General features: G+C 41.2%; 2 protein-coding genes across 4 annotated transcripts in view; both read right to left on the bottom strand.

Moving 5' to 3' along the window:
- LOC147754991 (uncharacterized) overlaps positions 1 to 2320 on the bottom strand; it is a 4012-nt gene extending 1692 nt beyond the window's left edge. Inside the window, 4 exon segments of the mRNA XM_086993892.1 lie at positions 1 to 230; positions 892 to 1041; positions 1429 to 1617; positions 2192 to 2320. The exon segment at positions 1 to 230 is cut by the window's left edge and continues 237 nt beyond it. Of these exon segments, the coding sequence (XP_086850018.1) occupies positions 1 to 230; positions 892 to 1041; positions 1429 to 1617; positions 2192 to 2320 (698 nt within the window).
- The window catches only part of Camta (Calmodulin-binding transcription activator), a 223923-nt gene that overhangs the window by 136233 nt on the left and 69402 nt on the right, over positions 1 to 18288 (bottom strand). The gene's annotated exons all lie outside the window — the stretch shown is intronic.

Genomic DNA, 18288 nt, shown 5'->3' with positions numbered 1-18288 from the left:
AAGCAGGCGGACGGGCAGACACACAGGTAGACAGGCAAACCGACAGACGGAGAGACAAATGGACGAACAGTCAGACGAAGGAATGGGTGGGCAGACAGACAGGCGGACGGATGGATAGACGCACAGACGGGTGAATGGATGGACGGACAGACAGACGGGCTGATGGACGGACGGATGAATGGATAGATGGACAGACAGACAGACAGGCAGACAGCTGAACAGACAGGCGGCTGGACAGACAGACTGACAGGGGGGCCGACCAACAGGTAGATACGCAGACAAATGGGTAGACTGATGAATGACAGACAGAGAGGGAAACAGACGGACAACACATACAAACGGAGAGAGAGAAAGAAACGGACGGATGGACAAGCAGGCAGACGGACAGACAGAGAGACATGCACACTGACGGACAGACAGGCAAACGGACAGGCAGATAAATAGACAAACCAACAGACGGAGAGATAGACGGGCAAACAGACAAACAGATGGGTAGACAGATGGGCAAACAGACCGACAGATGGACAGACAGATTAACGGACACACAAATAGGCAAACAGACGGACAGACAAGCGGGAGGACAGATGGATGGATGGACAGACATATGGACAGACAGACGGATGGGTAGACAAACGGGCAGATGGCCAGACGGACAGGTGTACAACGAGGTGGGCGGACAGACAGACAGATGGACTGATGGATAGATAGATATTAGATAGATAGATTGATAGGGAGATAGACAGATAGATATTGATAGATAGATAGATGATAGATAGATAGACAGATATTGATATATAGACAGATAGATAGATAGATATTGATAGATAGATAGATATTAGATAGATAGATTGATAGATAGATAGACAGATAGATAGATAGATAGATGATCGATAGATAGATAGATTGATAGATAGATAGATAGATAGATAGATAGATAGATAGATAGATAGATAGATAGATAGATAGATAGATAGATAGATAGATAGATAGATAGATAGATAGATAGATAGATAGATAGATAGATAGATAGATAGATAGATAGATAGATAGATAGATAGATAGATAGATAGATAGATAGATAGATAGATAGATAGATAGATAGATAGATAGATAGATAGATAGGATAGATAGATAGATAGATAGATAGATAGATAGATAGATAGATAGATAGATAGATAGATAGATAGATAGATAGATAGATAGATAGATAGATAGATAGATAGATAGATAGATAGATAGATAGATAGATAGATAGATAGATAGATAGATAGATAGATAGATAGATAGATAGATAGATAGATAGATAGATAGATAGATAGATAGATAGATAGATAGATAGATAGATAGATAGATAGATAGATAGATAGATAGATAGATAGATAGATAGATAGATAGATAGATAGATAGATAGATAGATAGATGATAGATAGATAGATAGATAGATAGATAGATAGATAGATAGATAGATAGATAGATAGATAGATAGATAGATAGATAGATAGATAGATAGATAGATAGATAGATAGATAGATAGATAGATAGATAGATAGATAGATAGATAGATAGATAGATAGATAGATAGATAGATAGATAGATAGATAGATAGATAGATAGATAGATAGATAGATATTGATAGATAGATAGATAGATAGATATGATAGATAGATAGATAGATAGATATGATTGATAGATAGATAGATAGATAGTTGATTGATAGATAGATAGATATTGATTGATAGATAGATAGATATTGATAGATAGATAGATAGATATTGATAGATAGATAGCTGTGTCCAACAATGCCTATACATATGCCTGAATCAAAACCAAGCGAGTTCGCAGGCCTCTTTCCAAAAAAGAAACCCTGCTGCTTCCATAAAGCAAGCACTGCAGCGTGATTTTTTCTCGACACTGACCTTCGAGGCACACGGAGTACAGTGACACACGCATAGCAATGAGGCACGCGGAGAAGCAAAGAGAAGCAGAAAGAAAGAGAAGAATAAAAAGCGTGGCCTAAATAGCAAATATCGACTAACAGGCCAGCCGTGATTTGTGTACAACTAATGCCCTGCCAACTTTCCGAACAGGACCTGACTCAAGCCCGACGACGAGCAATGCTAGTTTCGCAATGCTTATCGACCGGCGGCAGCCAGCTGCTTAGCAACGTGACGTCTCTCGGCTATCGTACTACCATGCGTCTATCGTCATATAGCATTGCATAGGCGACCCCATGAAGATTGCTGACGATACCCTGAGCAGAGGTAATCGTGACCTCCATTGTTTCGCCGTCCCCCTGCTTGTCCATCAAGATTATCGCCATCTACATGACTGCGGTGACCGAACAAAACAGTTGCGAAAAACACGTACAAGATGTTTCTTCATTGGTAACTGTACCGTATTCTGCTCAATTTGTGGCGAGGTTAAAGCATGATTGAGTGCTATAGCTGCGATGTATCGTTAAGGAAATTACTATTATGACGTTGCTTTGCTATCTGTTAGCAGTAGCAATCTAGATATACAGGTGTTTTTACCGTATAGCGTATTTTAACGCAGGGTAAGTACAATGCACACTTCTGAAAGGGGCCCTGTATTAAGATAGAGCCATAACTGATTTCGTAGCATTGCTTTAAACTGCGGTATTGCGAAGACGAAATCATATGTGTTGTATTTATTCTCATTGAAACGTAAGTGGGGCCTAACAAATGAGGTCGATTCGCACCTCACTCATATCAATACTATAGGCCATGTCCTGTCGTAAACAGAGCAAACAAAAAAAGTTGCGTATGCCAAACAGCATTGCGTAGTTTCAAGAAAAACGTGCGGTCTTTAACTAGCCGAAGCGACAACTTAGCGGAAATCGTCACTACTTGCGAAACTTTACAAATACAACCACTTGCTATCTAATTTAGTAATAGCTCTTTCTTGTATAATCATAATGATTTAGACAAGCCCTAGTGATTATAAGCATACAAACGAGTGATACCTAGAGGCGCAATTGTGCAGACATCTTCATGCATATTCAAGTTTTGTTATGTCTCATGGACTAGCGGCTTTTCGACCTCGGTAGCTTATTTCTTTTAACTTGATTATAGCAAACATCCCCTCTCGTTATGGGAAGAACAATTCTTAGTACCAAGTGAAAGGTGTTACACAAAGCCATCACTGGTTATTCCGGGTACACGACATCTCAACTTGTTGTAGATCATTAGCTCTAATTATTTTTTTACCATTTGACAAAGTTACGCAAGTACGAACACACAGATAATCTCTGTTCACGTTGAACGTGTGTTTAGGGTTTACCTTACTACTGCTTAAATAGACTTTGCCTCATCCTTCAGCTCACAATTCTAAACTCACTCCTGTCAAGCAATATAGTTGAGTCCATATATAAAACATACATTTTTTGATAGATTGATTTGAACATATAATGCTGCTATCAGGTATGCCTTTTTTTAGTAAGCCTTTTTTGTTTGCAAACCAACATGATGTATAAACACAACCGGTTCAAATATGGCAAAACTTAATATAAATAAACATATAGGAATAGAGTGAAGCAAGTATTATCACACAGTGTATACCTCTACGTACTTCACACATTTGACTTGATATTGTAATTAACTGCAGTTCTAATTTGATTTCATAAATCAGCCATTTTAGAGCATCTTGGCTCTAGAAACCCATTTTAACAGGTAATAGATTTTCTTCCATAGAGCAACTGGCGCTTCGTATACGAAAACCCAATTAAAATTTAGATTTACTTCAATATCAGCTATTCGTTCCTATGTTGTATAATAGAATAGTGCAGGGGCACATAGCGATCTATGCAAATATATCAAAATGGACGTCCAGCTGGCTACAGGGTAGTTGATCATTGGCAGGTTGAGCCCGCCAAGCCCCAACTGTTATTTCCACTCCATTGAGTCGACTGTAGCATAAAAAAGTTGCTGATTAATGCAAGCCCTTTCTGAACAAGTTCTATCCTAATGCTTGCATAACTCTATTTACAGTGCAATCAGCATTACCCCTGCCTCCTCGAGAAGCTGGCAAGTTCCTTGCGACCGAACGGCAATATGCCGTTCGGATATATCTCAATCGATACGAAGTTCCCCTATAATGCCCCTCCGAAACTTCTTTTCCTTTTAAGAATCTTACAATGAGGTAGACTGACACGCAGAACCGTCGGATAGCGAACGTAGGAGTGCGAAAAAAAAGCTAACGGGTACAATATGTCGTAGTAACGAACGCAGGCTAGACAGGATTCTGCGAGCATGAGGGTTCATTGCGTCTTTGCTCTCGAAGCTGGATAGTCAAACAAATGAGGCTTGAGGAGGGCCGCACTATACAGAGCTCCCCCGTTAAGTATATAGTTTGTCTGTGTCTGTATAAATAGTTCGATTAGATACCCTATACCGCACACGTGCAGATAATACGAAAACGATACTATTCCCACGATCAAAAAATAAAGATACGGAATTATCCTAGTGTTATTCTATTTATACTATGGGAAAAAGGGTTAGATAGCCGTGCAGCCCATGGCAAAAGCGGTAGAAGAGACTTGGACGTAGGGAGGTAGCGGTATCTTTCAACCACACAAGCAGGCCGTAATATAATTTAAACGTACGCCAGTGGTGAAGCGGCAACTTTATTTATTCGTTGTAAATATAACCTGCCTGGTCTATTCATCTAATAACACCTAAGATGCTTCATTGCACAACGATACGATAGCCGATGACTGCTTTCGAAATAGTTCATAGTATACGCGTGCACTGAAGGTCCTTATGAACTTTTTACTAGTGACAAGCAGAAGAAATACCCGATGACCTTCGGCAATCGATATGTGTAGTAACATAATATATATATATATAGATTTTTACTTTGTACAATCTTTCGCTATAATCGAGAAAAAGAACCCACTGAGCAAGCTGAACTGGTGCCTATTTTTTCCAGAATTTAACCAACAACCTCTTTTGGTTTTCTGACCTTCAGACGAAATATACAGCCTATATTCGTGCCCTGTGACGATGGTGACAGGTCAAGGCCAACTGGCATTTCAGTCGAGTATCTACATTAGTAAAGAATTGAGTAGAAAATTTCAAATACATTTGAATATCAACGTTAATCTTGTGTAATGAGACGACCGTATGGGAATATTACCACAAAGAAATAAATCTCTCTTCTACTTCGTTGCTAAACAGAAACGCTTAGGTATTCATAACTACGAAATTTATATCTATATTATAGCTAGCTATCAAGTACAAGGTAGTAACAATTACAGCGTTTAAAGTTAGAGGCGGTACTCTAACGTCGCCATGGTTATTTTCTACGAAAATGGATAATGCGTTCTGACCGTCACTTTTTACGTTTTTTCAGTTGCAATGAGGTTACAGACGATTAGTAAAAAATCACGCAGACTTTAGAATCTTGTTTGTTCATCTCATACACGAATAGGTGCGAGAAGGTCATCCGGGACGTACCGGGACTTTTGTTCAGCATGTGGAAAAGGGGGGCTTTCGTGTACCTTCTCAGTAGAGCAGCTACTAATGTAACCTCAATTGAGACTGCTACTGACGGGCGCAACTTCTTTTACCGCTAACACACCTGGTCGGGTGGGGAACCAACAATATCAACGGAATCATGCGTAGAAACCACGAGAAGCTATCACGAAGAAGGTCTGACGACGAGTTAGATTAGATTGAATGGATTGCATAGTGTAGGTGTAAGTGAATACAAGTAATGAGTGGGAATCCACAACGAAAAAAAAAACATTGCGGGTGGATAAGCTGTTAAAATGGAAAAAAGTACTTTTCTTTCTTTTCTCCCTTTATCCGATCTTTTCCAGTAAAGGAAAACAAGCTTTCGGCACTAGGCCCTATTGGCAAGCTGTCGAGTCATGTCAGCAGATCGAGGCAGCACCGCAAGGACTTCCTAAAACAGGTCTGTGAAATATTTATGAAATATTCCTGATACTGCAACACCACACACTGCGTTCTTTGGACTCATCGTTGCTGTAAAGCAATAGGAGGAACCAGCCAAAGACGTTTAGACGCTACCTTGGTTTTTCGGGCAAGGCCGCGAGTGATGAGTCTATGGCTAGCTGCACAGCCCAGCTGAGGAAGCGGAAAAAAACCAAATATGTCGCAGCAAGATCGCACTAGCTAAAGCGTAGTTATCGAGGTCTTCGATGGCGAAATAAGTTGATGTTATCGTTGTTATTGCCGTTGTGTGTTACCGGCGCCAGTGGTGATTTTGGCGCTGGACAAGGCAGTGGCTGTGGTAGTTGTGTCATCGAAACGAGGAATACGTTTTTCTCGTTGTCAGCTCCCGTCCCCACCTCGGGCAGGCTCGGTGCTAGCAAGCAAGCAGCCTGTGCTACTTGTCTTTTTTTTTGAACGACAGGAGAGAAGGACACCAGGCTATCTTTGTGAGACAATGGGAAATTGCAGGGTAAAGTCAAAAGCAGATGTTCTGTTGGCTTTGCCTCAATAAATCGACAAAAACCACAACACTAATAAGCTAACAAGATTCATTGTGCTGTTTGCCCCTTTGTCGTTTGCGGTATTGTTAAAGCTGGTCACATTATACGTATGTGCGGTCGCGTTTCAAAGTGGCGTCATTGCTTAGAGCTAAGCAGAACACGCATCTACCGAGATTTCCAACATTATATTACACATAAGTATGTAATCCTTTACATAAGCCCTACGCCATGTATGCTCGCGCTTAAGCTGCACTGTACATCAGGCGCTTTTTCATCAGGTGCACCACAGCTGCAGCCGCAAACAGACGGCGATTTGTCCTAAGAGAAAGCATCTGGCTCTAACAAATCACATCGAGTTCCAACTAGACTAGTGGGAAATCAGTCACTGAGGTCATTTTGCACGCTGCATCTATTGATGCTACTGTTGGATACCATGTATGGGCGCGTGGTATTTACTGCTTCTACTGTGAAAATCAATGCGCGCGTTTTTTTTTTTTTTCGATCTCGATGTTGGCTTTAGCATTCGGTTTGAGTTGGTTCGCCTTGGAACTCTACCGACGTTCGACCCTTTAATGAAGTAGCTAAGGACAAATGAGAACATGAAGGATTCGATAGGTTGGGGATTTCGACTATCAAACATCATTTGTGGCCACCGAACAGAGGTAGCTAGCTGACGATGAACTGATGGATAGTTTTATTTGAATCGCTACATTTTCCCCACGGCTTCACTTTGCTCCTGGGCCCCCGATGTTACGTCAGCTCATTCCCCGTTAGCAACATTTAGCTCTGTTTCAATAGTTGTCACTGCTGCGAATTCGAACATGTTGTTCTGCTCTAAATTGAGGGAGAAAATTTCAGATTGGCGGGCATCCATGGCCACTGCTCCCACCTGCTGTTGACCATTTAGTCGTAAATTAATGTTTAGTTCCCTTTAGTGTTTTCGGTAGCTATACTCTGTGGCACCGGAAGACTTGTATCGGTTATTATGACGATGGAATCAAGGGTACGTTTGCCGCTGCAATCACCGCTTCGCCCTTTCACTTCTCAGGTAGCCACGTATATATATATATATATGTATTTAGAAAACAACGTACAACTGCATGGAAAGAGTCTTCGAGGAGGGGTAGAGATCAAGCACATCCGGAGAATAAAACGACCAAGTGTGAAAAAAGAGATTTCGGATACAACGATAAGAAACACTATTTTCAAAAGCAGGGAGCCTTGGCAGAAGTAATAGCCGAGAAACAGAGGCTAAACCAAACGATTGAAATGTAAGATTTTGCCTGGCCTTTTTCTATTTCTAGATAGGGGTATCGGTCGCCGATCGCCTGCTCGCCTTATCAGTAGACTGCCCCGCGTTGTAACTTTGCTTACAGAGAACTTACAGATGGAATGCAAGAGTTTCCCTCTTCGAGGGTTGGAGGCTAAACGAGAAGTGTCACAGGAACTCCAGAAAAGGATATAGCGCCGCTTCCAAACGAGCAAACGGACGAGGTAAATCAGCTGCTTCATCCTATGTTCGAAATCACAAGACTGCTTTTTTGTTTGTATCGCCTACTGCTAGAGAAGCGGAAATTCTGTGCTGGTGTATCACTGCAGCTGTGAGACCCTTCTTGGTCTGCCGCGTCTGTATGCCCCTTGGCCAGAAAGGGCCTACCAAACGCTCTACCTTGGCTTGGGTGCTAATACGGCAACTTGCTATAACGTTGTATTGCATTAGAATGCGTTGACTAAACATAAAATTAGATGACTCTTTTTTAGCCTAAATGTTCAATACTTGCTTTCATTTCATTCATACTAGCTGCGTACACACTCAAGTAACTCACTTGGCTCATTTGGTCCTATGAGTGAATTTTATATTAAGAAAACTAGCAATACGTTTTTTTAACAGCAATTCTCTCCGAAGCGCCAAAATCACCTCTAATCAACCATTAACAATTTGCCGTATAACGAAGTCTACCCTTTAGTTACACGCACAATACGGTGGTCGAAGACAGGCACGCACCGTTATATGCATATCTTCGTGAATGTATCCTATCCAGTTATTCCACTACCACGTACACTGTCTGACAGCTCATCCTGGACGTGCTAAAGAGATGGGCATAGTATTTCCGGTTTTCAGCAGCGGCAACCTCTGGAACGATGCTCATTCAGTCATCGCTTGAGCTCTATGAAAGCCTGCTTGCAGGAGCAATGACGGAGGCTACCACAGCCCAGATGGCGCAACTTGAGGTACGCAACAGAGGACAGCACCGTCGTCTCTCGTTCCGCCATTCGCGGCCTTAACTTAGGATCACAGCCATCGTACCTTAGCCTACCTATCGCGGTACAATATGCCTGCGTCCACGATCGAGCGGTCAGCCAATCAATGCTTGATGAACCAAAGGGTACATTAGTTACACAACGGAGAAAAGTGAGATAAAAAAAAAACCTTAAACCGTAAAACGTTGCGTTCTTAGGCATTGACGCTTGTTAGCTGCAGGCCAAAGCGTTCGCGGTAGGCGAACGACGGATGGCTAATCGAGTACCCTAACGGTCGAGTAGCTCAGCAATGGAGTAGACAGGCTACGGTGCTGGTTGAAAAGCAGGCACTGTCGTATTTTCTTCCCGTGTACTTGCCAAGTCACGAACGATCAACAGAACGCCAATATCTGAGTGCTTTTTGAGAACTGAACTGAACTTAGAAGAAGCTGAAAGTCGGACTGGGCATTCTGGCCTAACTCAGACAATGAATGCCGAATAACCAAGCGAAAAAAGCGTCACAACAAAGGTTACCGCTATCACCACTACCGATACGATTACTACTTCGAAAAAGCCAAAGAGCGTCAGCCTTGAAACTTCCACAACAGCTAATACCCAAGAATATAAAACGCGAGACTGAGTCAGGCTCTTAAAATTCTTCGATGCTCCGTATGAAGAACTATGGATGTTGATCGTCGTCTACTTTATTTTATTCTTATTAACTTTGCCTGCGCGATACCTGCACCCGTCTGAGGTAGCAGACAAATCCTATGGGTAATATAATCCAGTGAAGATCGCAGCGTATAGCTATTTATATCTGTAGTCATCAACGTTTACGTGTAAGACGCGTGCATTATAAGGCGTCAAAACGTAAAACCTTAGGCAGTGAAAATTACGGTGAATATGCTATCAAACAAGCAAAATTACTGCTGGTTCAAAAAGTTTTGAAAATTTGACTTCCTTCGTTTGTCAGAGACTTGATGTTTTCATGGATTTTTGAAAGTCATGGCATTGCTGTGGGATAACATCTACAGGTTAACAGTAGCGTATTAACGGTTTATTAGTAATATAGACCGACAATGATTGACAAGGCTGTGGAATACTTTCGTCAGAGTCACAGAATGATTAAGAAATAACAGTCGAGTATCTAAATCGGTGAAATCGAACAAGCGTCACGTTAGAGGACGATCGAAGCAGGCTGATAAACGAAAATACTAAATCGTGTATATCACTGACACCGAAGCTACGCAACAAAATAACGCGCTGACTCTGCCAACGTATAACGTAGAACCTGACGCGGGTTTGATCCAAAATTTGAGTTTAGGATTAGCAGGTCTGAAGTCAATTTAGGTTGGGCTGAACAAGCTAACAATACTGATTTCACCAGTTATGGATCTTGCACGAGAATGAAATGAACAGGGTCTCCATAAGAACTAACGAGACCTCTCTGTTCATAGATAAAGATAGACCGATGCCATGTATATGAAATGCTACTGCTTACCATACGAGTCAAGCGTACGTGGAACTTAGTATACAGCTTCACTCACTGAGGTAAGTATTATTAAGGGACAATTTAACACAGATGATGTCGACCCTCTGTTTCGTGTTGTTGCTCGGACATTTCCATGTCTCATAGATGCCTTGACGCATCTGATCATCAGACGGCGAAAGCTAACTAACTAACTTTATATAAATAACTAGTGTAATATCAGACACATGAAAATGAATTGTTCCAGCAGCACCTTGCCACGACTCAATGGCGTCGTAGCGGCCAGGCAGCCATGGTGGCGCTGGGTGGCAGCGATTTGGACAGTTCTGTAACTAGCCAGCAAGCACAATCGTCTATATAAATACAGACAGAACCCTCGTATAGTAGATCGAAAGTGCTTGACAATACAGTACCGACCCGTTGACAGCGGAATGCAGGAGAAGCTGCAACGAACGAAGTTTGCAAAGGGAAGAAGAGTGCCTGTACTGAGATTTGTTCGCATACAGACCCTAAATAAGGTACACAGATTGCTCGGATCCCTCAAGGGGGAGGCGGGCGTCAGCCGGATCTGTTCGCTGGGTGCAGGATAGAAACCAACGCAACGAGGGAATAAACAACAGCAAGGCAATGAAAGCCTTGTAAAAAAGCCACTGAGAGATATGGAATGTCTCTATATGGAGGATACTAATCAATGATATCGATTCTCTTGGTTGGATGTAAATTATGCCATTGATTATGAAAAGACCCCAGTTTCGTTTTAAGTACGTAGTTAGTTCACTGTTAAACGTAGACAATGTCTTGTAGAGCATAATTCTATTGTAGGGCAAAAAATGGGCATGTCTGCTGAAGGATTTAATTGTAGCGGTCATCTGATTGGTTTGTTGAGGAAGGCTTAACGGTTTAAATAGAACTTGCTACATTTAATTGTCCCCTAGTATACTTCAATGTATATTTCTCTCCGATTATTGCTACTCCTCTATCCAATTTGTCTATTTCTACATTCAGTTTAACATGTAATCATCATGTTGAAATGAAATCAAGCTGTTTACGTTCAGCGTTAATCATCGGTGAGCGAAAAGGTTTGCTCACATCGTTCGTGTACTTGTATTAATAACATCCATTGAGATAATGCTTGTCTCATAGACTGCCTTATGTTGTTATAAAAAATTACATATGTGCTTGTTTTTACCGGCCACCATATAATTAAGCTGGTTTTGTAATACGCCCTATAAAACGAGCTCTTTATTGACTAAAATGAGGTAATATACTTTCTGCTAGATAATATCTCCAAATAATTATACCTTAGTAGGCTAAACAGGAGATGATGCTCTTCATGTTTCATTGCTTCGAACTAGCACTTCACGATTCGCCACTATTACTGTTAAACAAAAATTGTTTTTAAAGCGTAGATCCCAGAACTTCTAGGTAAATTGTTTCTGAGCGACAGATTAATTGGAAGTTAAATTATCGATAGTTATCGGTTAGTTCTGGCTTTTACATGCCGCGTCACAAATCTGCGCATCCTACGTATCGTCAGCATTATTTGTACACCGTAGGCTTCATTTGCCGATACAGCCAAAGCGATACGTCGTAGCCTTTATACGCTCGAAGCAAAAAAATATTAAAAAATCATTCGCGAGAACAATTGTAGTTCAGTATATGTTTTATTACGCGTACTAACAAAATTATGCAAGATTTCGGATCATTAGTATACTCTGGATAGATATATTGGATAGGTCGATACCCCCTGGTACGATGGATTTCAGTTGAAAGTACCTTACTGTTGGTAAGATGAATAGCTAACCTTTCGATCGGTAGTCTTCTAACGAAATATAATGCAGAAGAAGGTGATCTGCACATCCTCTGCATCGATAAAACCCCTTCGAAGACCATTGAACATTATTACCACACTGCTATGCGACGTCCGAGTACTAACTAAAGCTGGGCTAAGCGTTAGGCGTAGATAAGCTCGCTCTTTCTCGATCGACCCATATTACCTGCCTCATAGGCAGGGATGTGCTGTACGAACAGTACATATTGAGGAGATACGCAGGTAGGCGATACAGCAGGAAAAAACAGTTACACCGTGCTTGTGGTGCGGCCCCGTGATGGGCGAGAAAAGCTCGTATGAACTGAAATCACACTCGAAGGCAACAAACACGCACGTTGCTACATTAGGATGTGATATCTATGGAGCTGACAATAGGAAACAAGCTTATAGACAAGTATATTTAGATTAAGGATATCCAAAAACTCATTAAGTGCATCATGACTTTATCGGCGAAGCATAAGATGAGCTCGGTAGGTGTTGTTGTAGAAAGGGACCATACAAAGTTAACGAGTAACTACGTGTTAAATACTCGGTAATTAATAGCCTTCAATCTGTTGCATTGCGGCAACAGTGGTAAAATAGTCTATGCTCTGAAAAAGACCTCCGTCTTGTATTAAAATACTTACTACAAGTATATAAATAGACAAATATATAAAATACTACTAATATACAGTACTTAATATACAACTGATGCTCTGTGAGGTCCGTTTAGATCGAACGAACAACACTAAATCGTTATTCCTGTGTTAGATAAGGCTGATTGTTTATTGATGAAGCTTAAAACTTAAGCTGCCATTGATTTTTACCCGATTCTAAGTTAGCTCACCACTGTCTTATGACATAACGTCGCTTTAATGATGTTTTTCTACAAACACTAGATTCTCTCAATGTTGTGCCAATACCTCCATGTGGCCTACAGTATTTTGCCAAAAGGCTTTCTGATCACTGCAACGTGACAAAACGATTTCACCGTAAGTCAAGAATCAAGAGACCGTTAGAATAACTCTGTCAAGTTATTGATCTTCAAAACTCCGTCAAGGAGATGACAGAAATAGGGAAGCCCTATTAACGAAAGAGTAACTGCGATAAAGAGTGAGAAAAAGACGTAGAATGTTAACTGATTTTGCCATTTAAAAGTTATGTATCAACGTATGTGTGTGTTTGTTCTGCTACTGGGGGCCGGCCCCCCGCGGCAAGACCTTGAGAAGCCCGTGTACGTAACGAACAGCGAACCGAACTCTTTGACAGCTCTGGCAGGCATGTGGTTATAACGGATGTTTTGCAACTATAACTGATGAGATACAAGCTGAGTGCCGTTGACTGTGCTGCCGAGGACCTCGATCCACGAAATCCCCTTTTCTAATCCCGCAGGACACTCACAAATCAATGCGGTCCTGAGTTTGCAGATTTTTCAATAACTTATGCATTATTACATGATATCATGCACAAGAGAGTGTACAAGAGCTACTTCCCGTCACATAAATTCTATTTGCAAAGTAGCGAAGTTCAACTTGCCGTCGAAACCCTCGGCGCTGGATGAGGCCAGAAAAAAGCACTAGATTATGTCTACAACCAATAACAGTCCTAATAGTGATAATATAATCCACTACCCTTATATTGTGTTGCAAATTATATTGTGACGTGTACTGCTCTCGAGGCTGGATGCCGTCAGCGGAAGCCAAATCAAGAGGAAAGAACGATGAAATAGTGAATAGAAAGCAAGTGAAAACGCTACGGTGTGCCTTGAGGGATGTCGTATGATGGGCAGTGTGTACAAATTGCGTTAGGTACTATTTCTGGTACTATCCCATGAGACCTTGAGCTGATTCGAAGGATCGAAGAGATACCATTGCTTAACGTAGCTAACGAAAGCATAATGCGACAATATATAAGGAATAGACAAATCTATGCGGAGCGACGATCGACCCAAACCGTGAAATGAACATTTCCGCTAGCTTTACTCGCCATAGCAAATAAGTACGCATATATTCGGAATTAACCGCTATACTATGTCATAATGTAAAATCTACATATTATTGGTTCACGCATATGGCAAAGAACTATCCTAAGTTGCCGTTAAGTGGGTTTTTCTATATTGAATAGCTTCTTGTAAAGGCAAGCACCTTATCAAGCCATGTTTTTATCGATTTTTTTTTTACATTTTCATGTGTCGAACCATAATGGTATTCGTGAGATCTATGTCTTAACGACATATACGCTAAAGCACGTCAAAAACGTGCGACTCTTTAGTCACGTACCCAAAGAATATAATCGCTTCATGGTTCGTAGATCCCTTAGAAAACCTTTCCGATTTAATAAATTTAAAAGCATTCTTACTTGAACCGTTGTTGTGACGCAAAACGGAGCAGTTGTGCCGTCTGCCTTAGAAAATCCTGATGAGGTCATGCTATGAAGCTCATTCATGAAATTCAAGGCTCGATAATTAGCTGTAATATTAATTTACAATATTAGCAGCTATGTTATTTGATACGCCTTTTTTCAATGGATTTTCTTGAACATGTCATATGGTTGAGCTATCTAACACAATCTGGACCCAACAGACCCACCCAAGCATGAGACGGGAACAGCTTGTGGTAATAGCACTAAGTACTAAAACAGGAAGTAATTTTTGTTTGGTACCTTTTAATCGTTACTTGACAAAAAGGTTCTTGATACCCCCACTTCCTCAGCGCTTCTGATGTCACACTGACAGAGCTGACAAGATTGACCCTTCACTGATCCGCCGATGAATCCCTTTCCCTACTTATTCGACCATTCTCCTTTAGGCTTACCTCCTTCATGTGATTTAGTGATGTTTCATGCGGTGGTTAACTGATTGCTTTTGCTTTTTCCCCGTTTTGTGCCGAAAAATAGACCAGGAAGGTATGTTCGCTTCATCGGGAAGCACGGGAGCCCGCATTATTGGAATCCCTTTGGGCGGGTAGCGATCGTATCTATGTGATGAGTTGTATAGATGATAGGGCGAAAACGGTTCATGCATATGAAAGTAGCTCAGGCCCAATACGCTATCTGACAACGTGTTCCGTTGTCTTCCCAAACAAGTTTCTTTTGTCCAGAATAGTGAAAGGCAAGCCAATGACAAAACATATAGATGAGGGGTTGCGGTCTTTTTAGCTATAACGTTTATTTCGGCCCCAAAAAAACGCTGTATGTAAGTCGACGCTGCACTTATGAGCCTAATGTACGTGTGCCTATAGCGCGTGTGTAATATACTGCGTTTAAAATATTCAATAAAACAGCGAACTTTTCTTTCTCGCGAGTCACCAGAAAACACTGGGTAGCTCGTTTTGCGTGAAGTCAACGTGGGACGGCGTCTTGTGGCTCTTGCGGCATATCCACTGATCTGTGGTATAATAAGTTTCTTGCGTGCGGACTATTATTGGAAATGATGCCTTCTTATTTTCCGGGCTCCATATAGATTGAAATGCAATTCTACAAAGCGCCAAAGTAATTTTCTGGTTGTATTCAATATATGCTCATATGTGATTATATACGTAAACCATCTATTTTTTTGTAAGTACAAAAACATAATATATACGATGGATGACACGAAACTGTACTGCAACGACTATTTTTCACTTGGTAATTACACGATCTGCCAAAATGTATACGTATTTCATTAATCGTTCTGCCTTAATGCAATAAAAGTACATTTCAATGGGAAAATTGAATAAGATTCATATCGAACCTCGCCTTACGCCTATTATTAACACAAAAGTGACCTTCACAAATTCGACGTTGGCTATTTTAGCAGAAAATCGCACATGGCATTTTTGATCGACTGGCATCCGCTTAAAATCAGAGTTAATCGGGCAAAGTTCGGGGGGCAAATACATAAATATTAAACTGACAATAGCCACTTCTACAAAAGTTACTAGCATCATTAATGTTAATCTTGGCCCAGAATGTCTTCTTATAATCATACTTCTCACCTGCCATTGTAGTACTAAAGAATAATATTTACGTCCATGCCGTAAAAATCTAAAAGTACAATACGTGTTTCCTCAAACATTCTAGTAGTAAAACGTACGGTCTACCTAAGGAGAGGTACTCTGAGTCTTGAAGCCTGATAGCCATGATATCACGGTAATTTCTACGGTGATTGCAGTATATTCTTCAATTTCTACTGTACTATTCTTTGGCTTTCCCTGCTTCCTTTCTGTACGTTATATATATATATATGTATATAGTAAATATCGTGCATCACAAGCAAAACTTCTACGATTTGCTCGTCGGAGAGTCGCGTCATCTGTTACGTCACAATTTCAGTGAGAAAAGCGCGTATTGTATGCGTCGAAATTTTAAGTATAGACGAAAAATGACCAAAAAATATCCCTGATCCCCATTACAATATCTTCACCTTGCTTGACTTCCATCAAGCGTAAGCGACAAAATCTCCAGAAAATGCAAATACACATGTTTTGTAGAGCTCTAGTGGTCAACGTAGAATTTGCTCACACATGTAGTTATGCATACGCGTATCGCGCTCTCCACTTCACTCTCTTAAGCCCCTTCTGCCTCTTGATTTATTGTTTGGCCCACCTACGCATCTGTACCTTGTTGTCCCCGGCCTGACTCGCTCCGTCGAGCGTAACTTCTGCGAGTTCATAACCTGTCGCTGGTGTCCTCTAGCCAATTGCAACAACTAGGCCCGTTGCCGGCGCTGTTTAACAGTTACTTTTCGATATCAGTCACGACCCACCTCTATAGAGACGCCAGCCCAGAAGATAGACCTAAACGAGAGTGTACGGAGTTGAGCGACGAAGCTTGCCGCTACCTTTACTTTATTCTTGGTAAGGTTAGGTAATGTTGGTAATCAAGTCAGTATGCATTGGTTATTTTATCTCTCGTAGTGTCACTCATCTCGCTCGGAATCAGCTATAACCAATAATGGTTAGAGCTAAAAAAGAGCAACAGTTTATAATAACAGCAGTAACGAGCACGGTAAAAATATCAACGCATTTTTCTATAGCATGTTTGCTCATAACTGAGGAGAACTAATCATGCAAGAGGTAAGTTCAGTAGTTAATAAAGTTAATATATTTGTACAAGACGTACTCAACAGACGAATGGCATTTGCTATCCTGCTATATATTTGATATTAATTTCTGAAATCGTCATTTGTACATTTCTCCATCACTTTAGTACACCGATATCGTCAGGACGTCTAGCTTAACCTAGCAAGGGCTAGGACAAAGTCAGGAGTCAGCGCAAATTCATTCGCGTACCTATTCATTTTGTTGAAAGAAACTGTTCAGTAAATAGGCTGTCAGTTCAAGCAAATCAGCTAATCGGGATATTTTTCCGGATGAGCTCGAGCAGCCATGGAATATCAGTGGGTTTAAGCTGCTGTCCTTCACGGCAACTATCAAGTATTATATAACCAGTAACGCCGTCCGTGATGTGCCTGTAGCTGACGTCGAAATACGCCTGCGCTCATGTCATTGCTGACGCGACTACCCCTGGGCTTCGAGCACAAGGGCAGTCGTGTGGGCTAAAGAAAGTTTGAGGCTGCAGAAAATCCTATCAGGCCCAGAACCATAGCTGGTAAGAAGACCTACGGTAGAATCACTTCTTTTTAGTGACAGCTGGTTGGAAAGGCAGACGCTTAGACGGTGACCTTCATGAATCCGGCTTGTCAGACTGGTTGTCTGGCTGATGCTTCTGCCTCTGTTCTGTTCCTTTACATCCCACCGTACGGAGGCACGACACGGTGCGCCGTTCATTTGAGGACACCCACAGATCTACTCACCTGGGCACCGTCCTGACTCAGTAAACGCATCAAGAATGACACCGTTTAACTTACGCAGATAACTGTGTATTTAAGTGCATCTCGTTTCGACCAAAAGCACCGTTATCTTCTGCATGTGCGCAGACACGCGTACATGCAGTTTGATGCCTAAAATGTATTGCTTGCTTAGAGCTGCAGTCTTCATTAATTTTATTACCAGTGGCAGTTTCAGCAATGGGCCAAATGAAACGGTCCGCAGAGACAGAAAAAAAATACTAGATGTAATATAATGTACAATATGGTGACGTACCTTATAATTAGATACGCCACATAAGTACTCGTTGAGAACTCGTAAGGAAGCACACTAGCTCGCGTTAGGACGATTAAATTTAAATAACTAGGCCAAACATTGTGGCGCGTATGATTTGATGTATGTTTCACAATGTATTAGGTACTGTATTTTTTGTTAACGAAGGCCATTGTTATAACGTGTTGATACT

This window comes from Varroa destructor, unplaced genomic scaffold (assembly GCF_002443255.2).
Source record: "Varroa destructor unplaced genomic scaffold, Vdes_3.0 BEIS01000006.1, whole genome shotgun sequence".
Taxonomy (NCBI): Eukaryota; Metazoa; Arthropoda; class Arachnida; order Mesostigmata; family Varroidae; genus Varroa; species Varroa destructor.
This window is presented reverse-complemented; position numbering and strand designations above follow the sequence as displayed.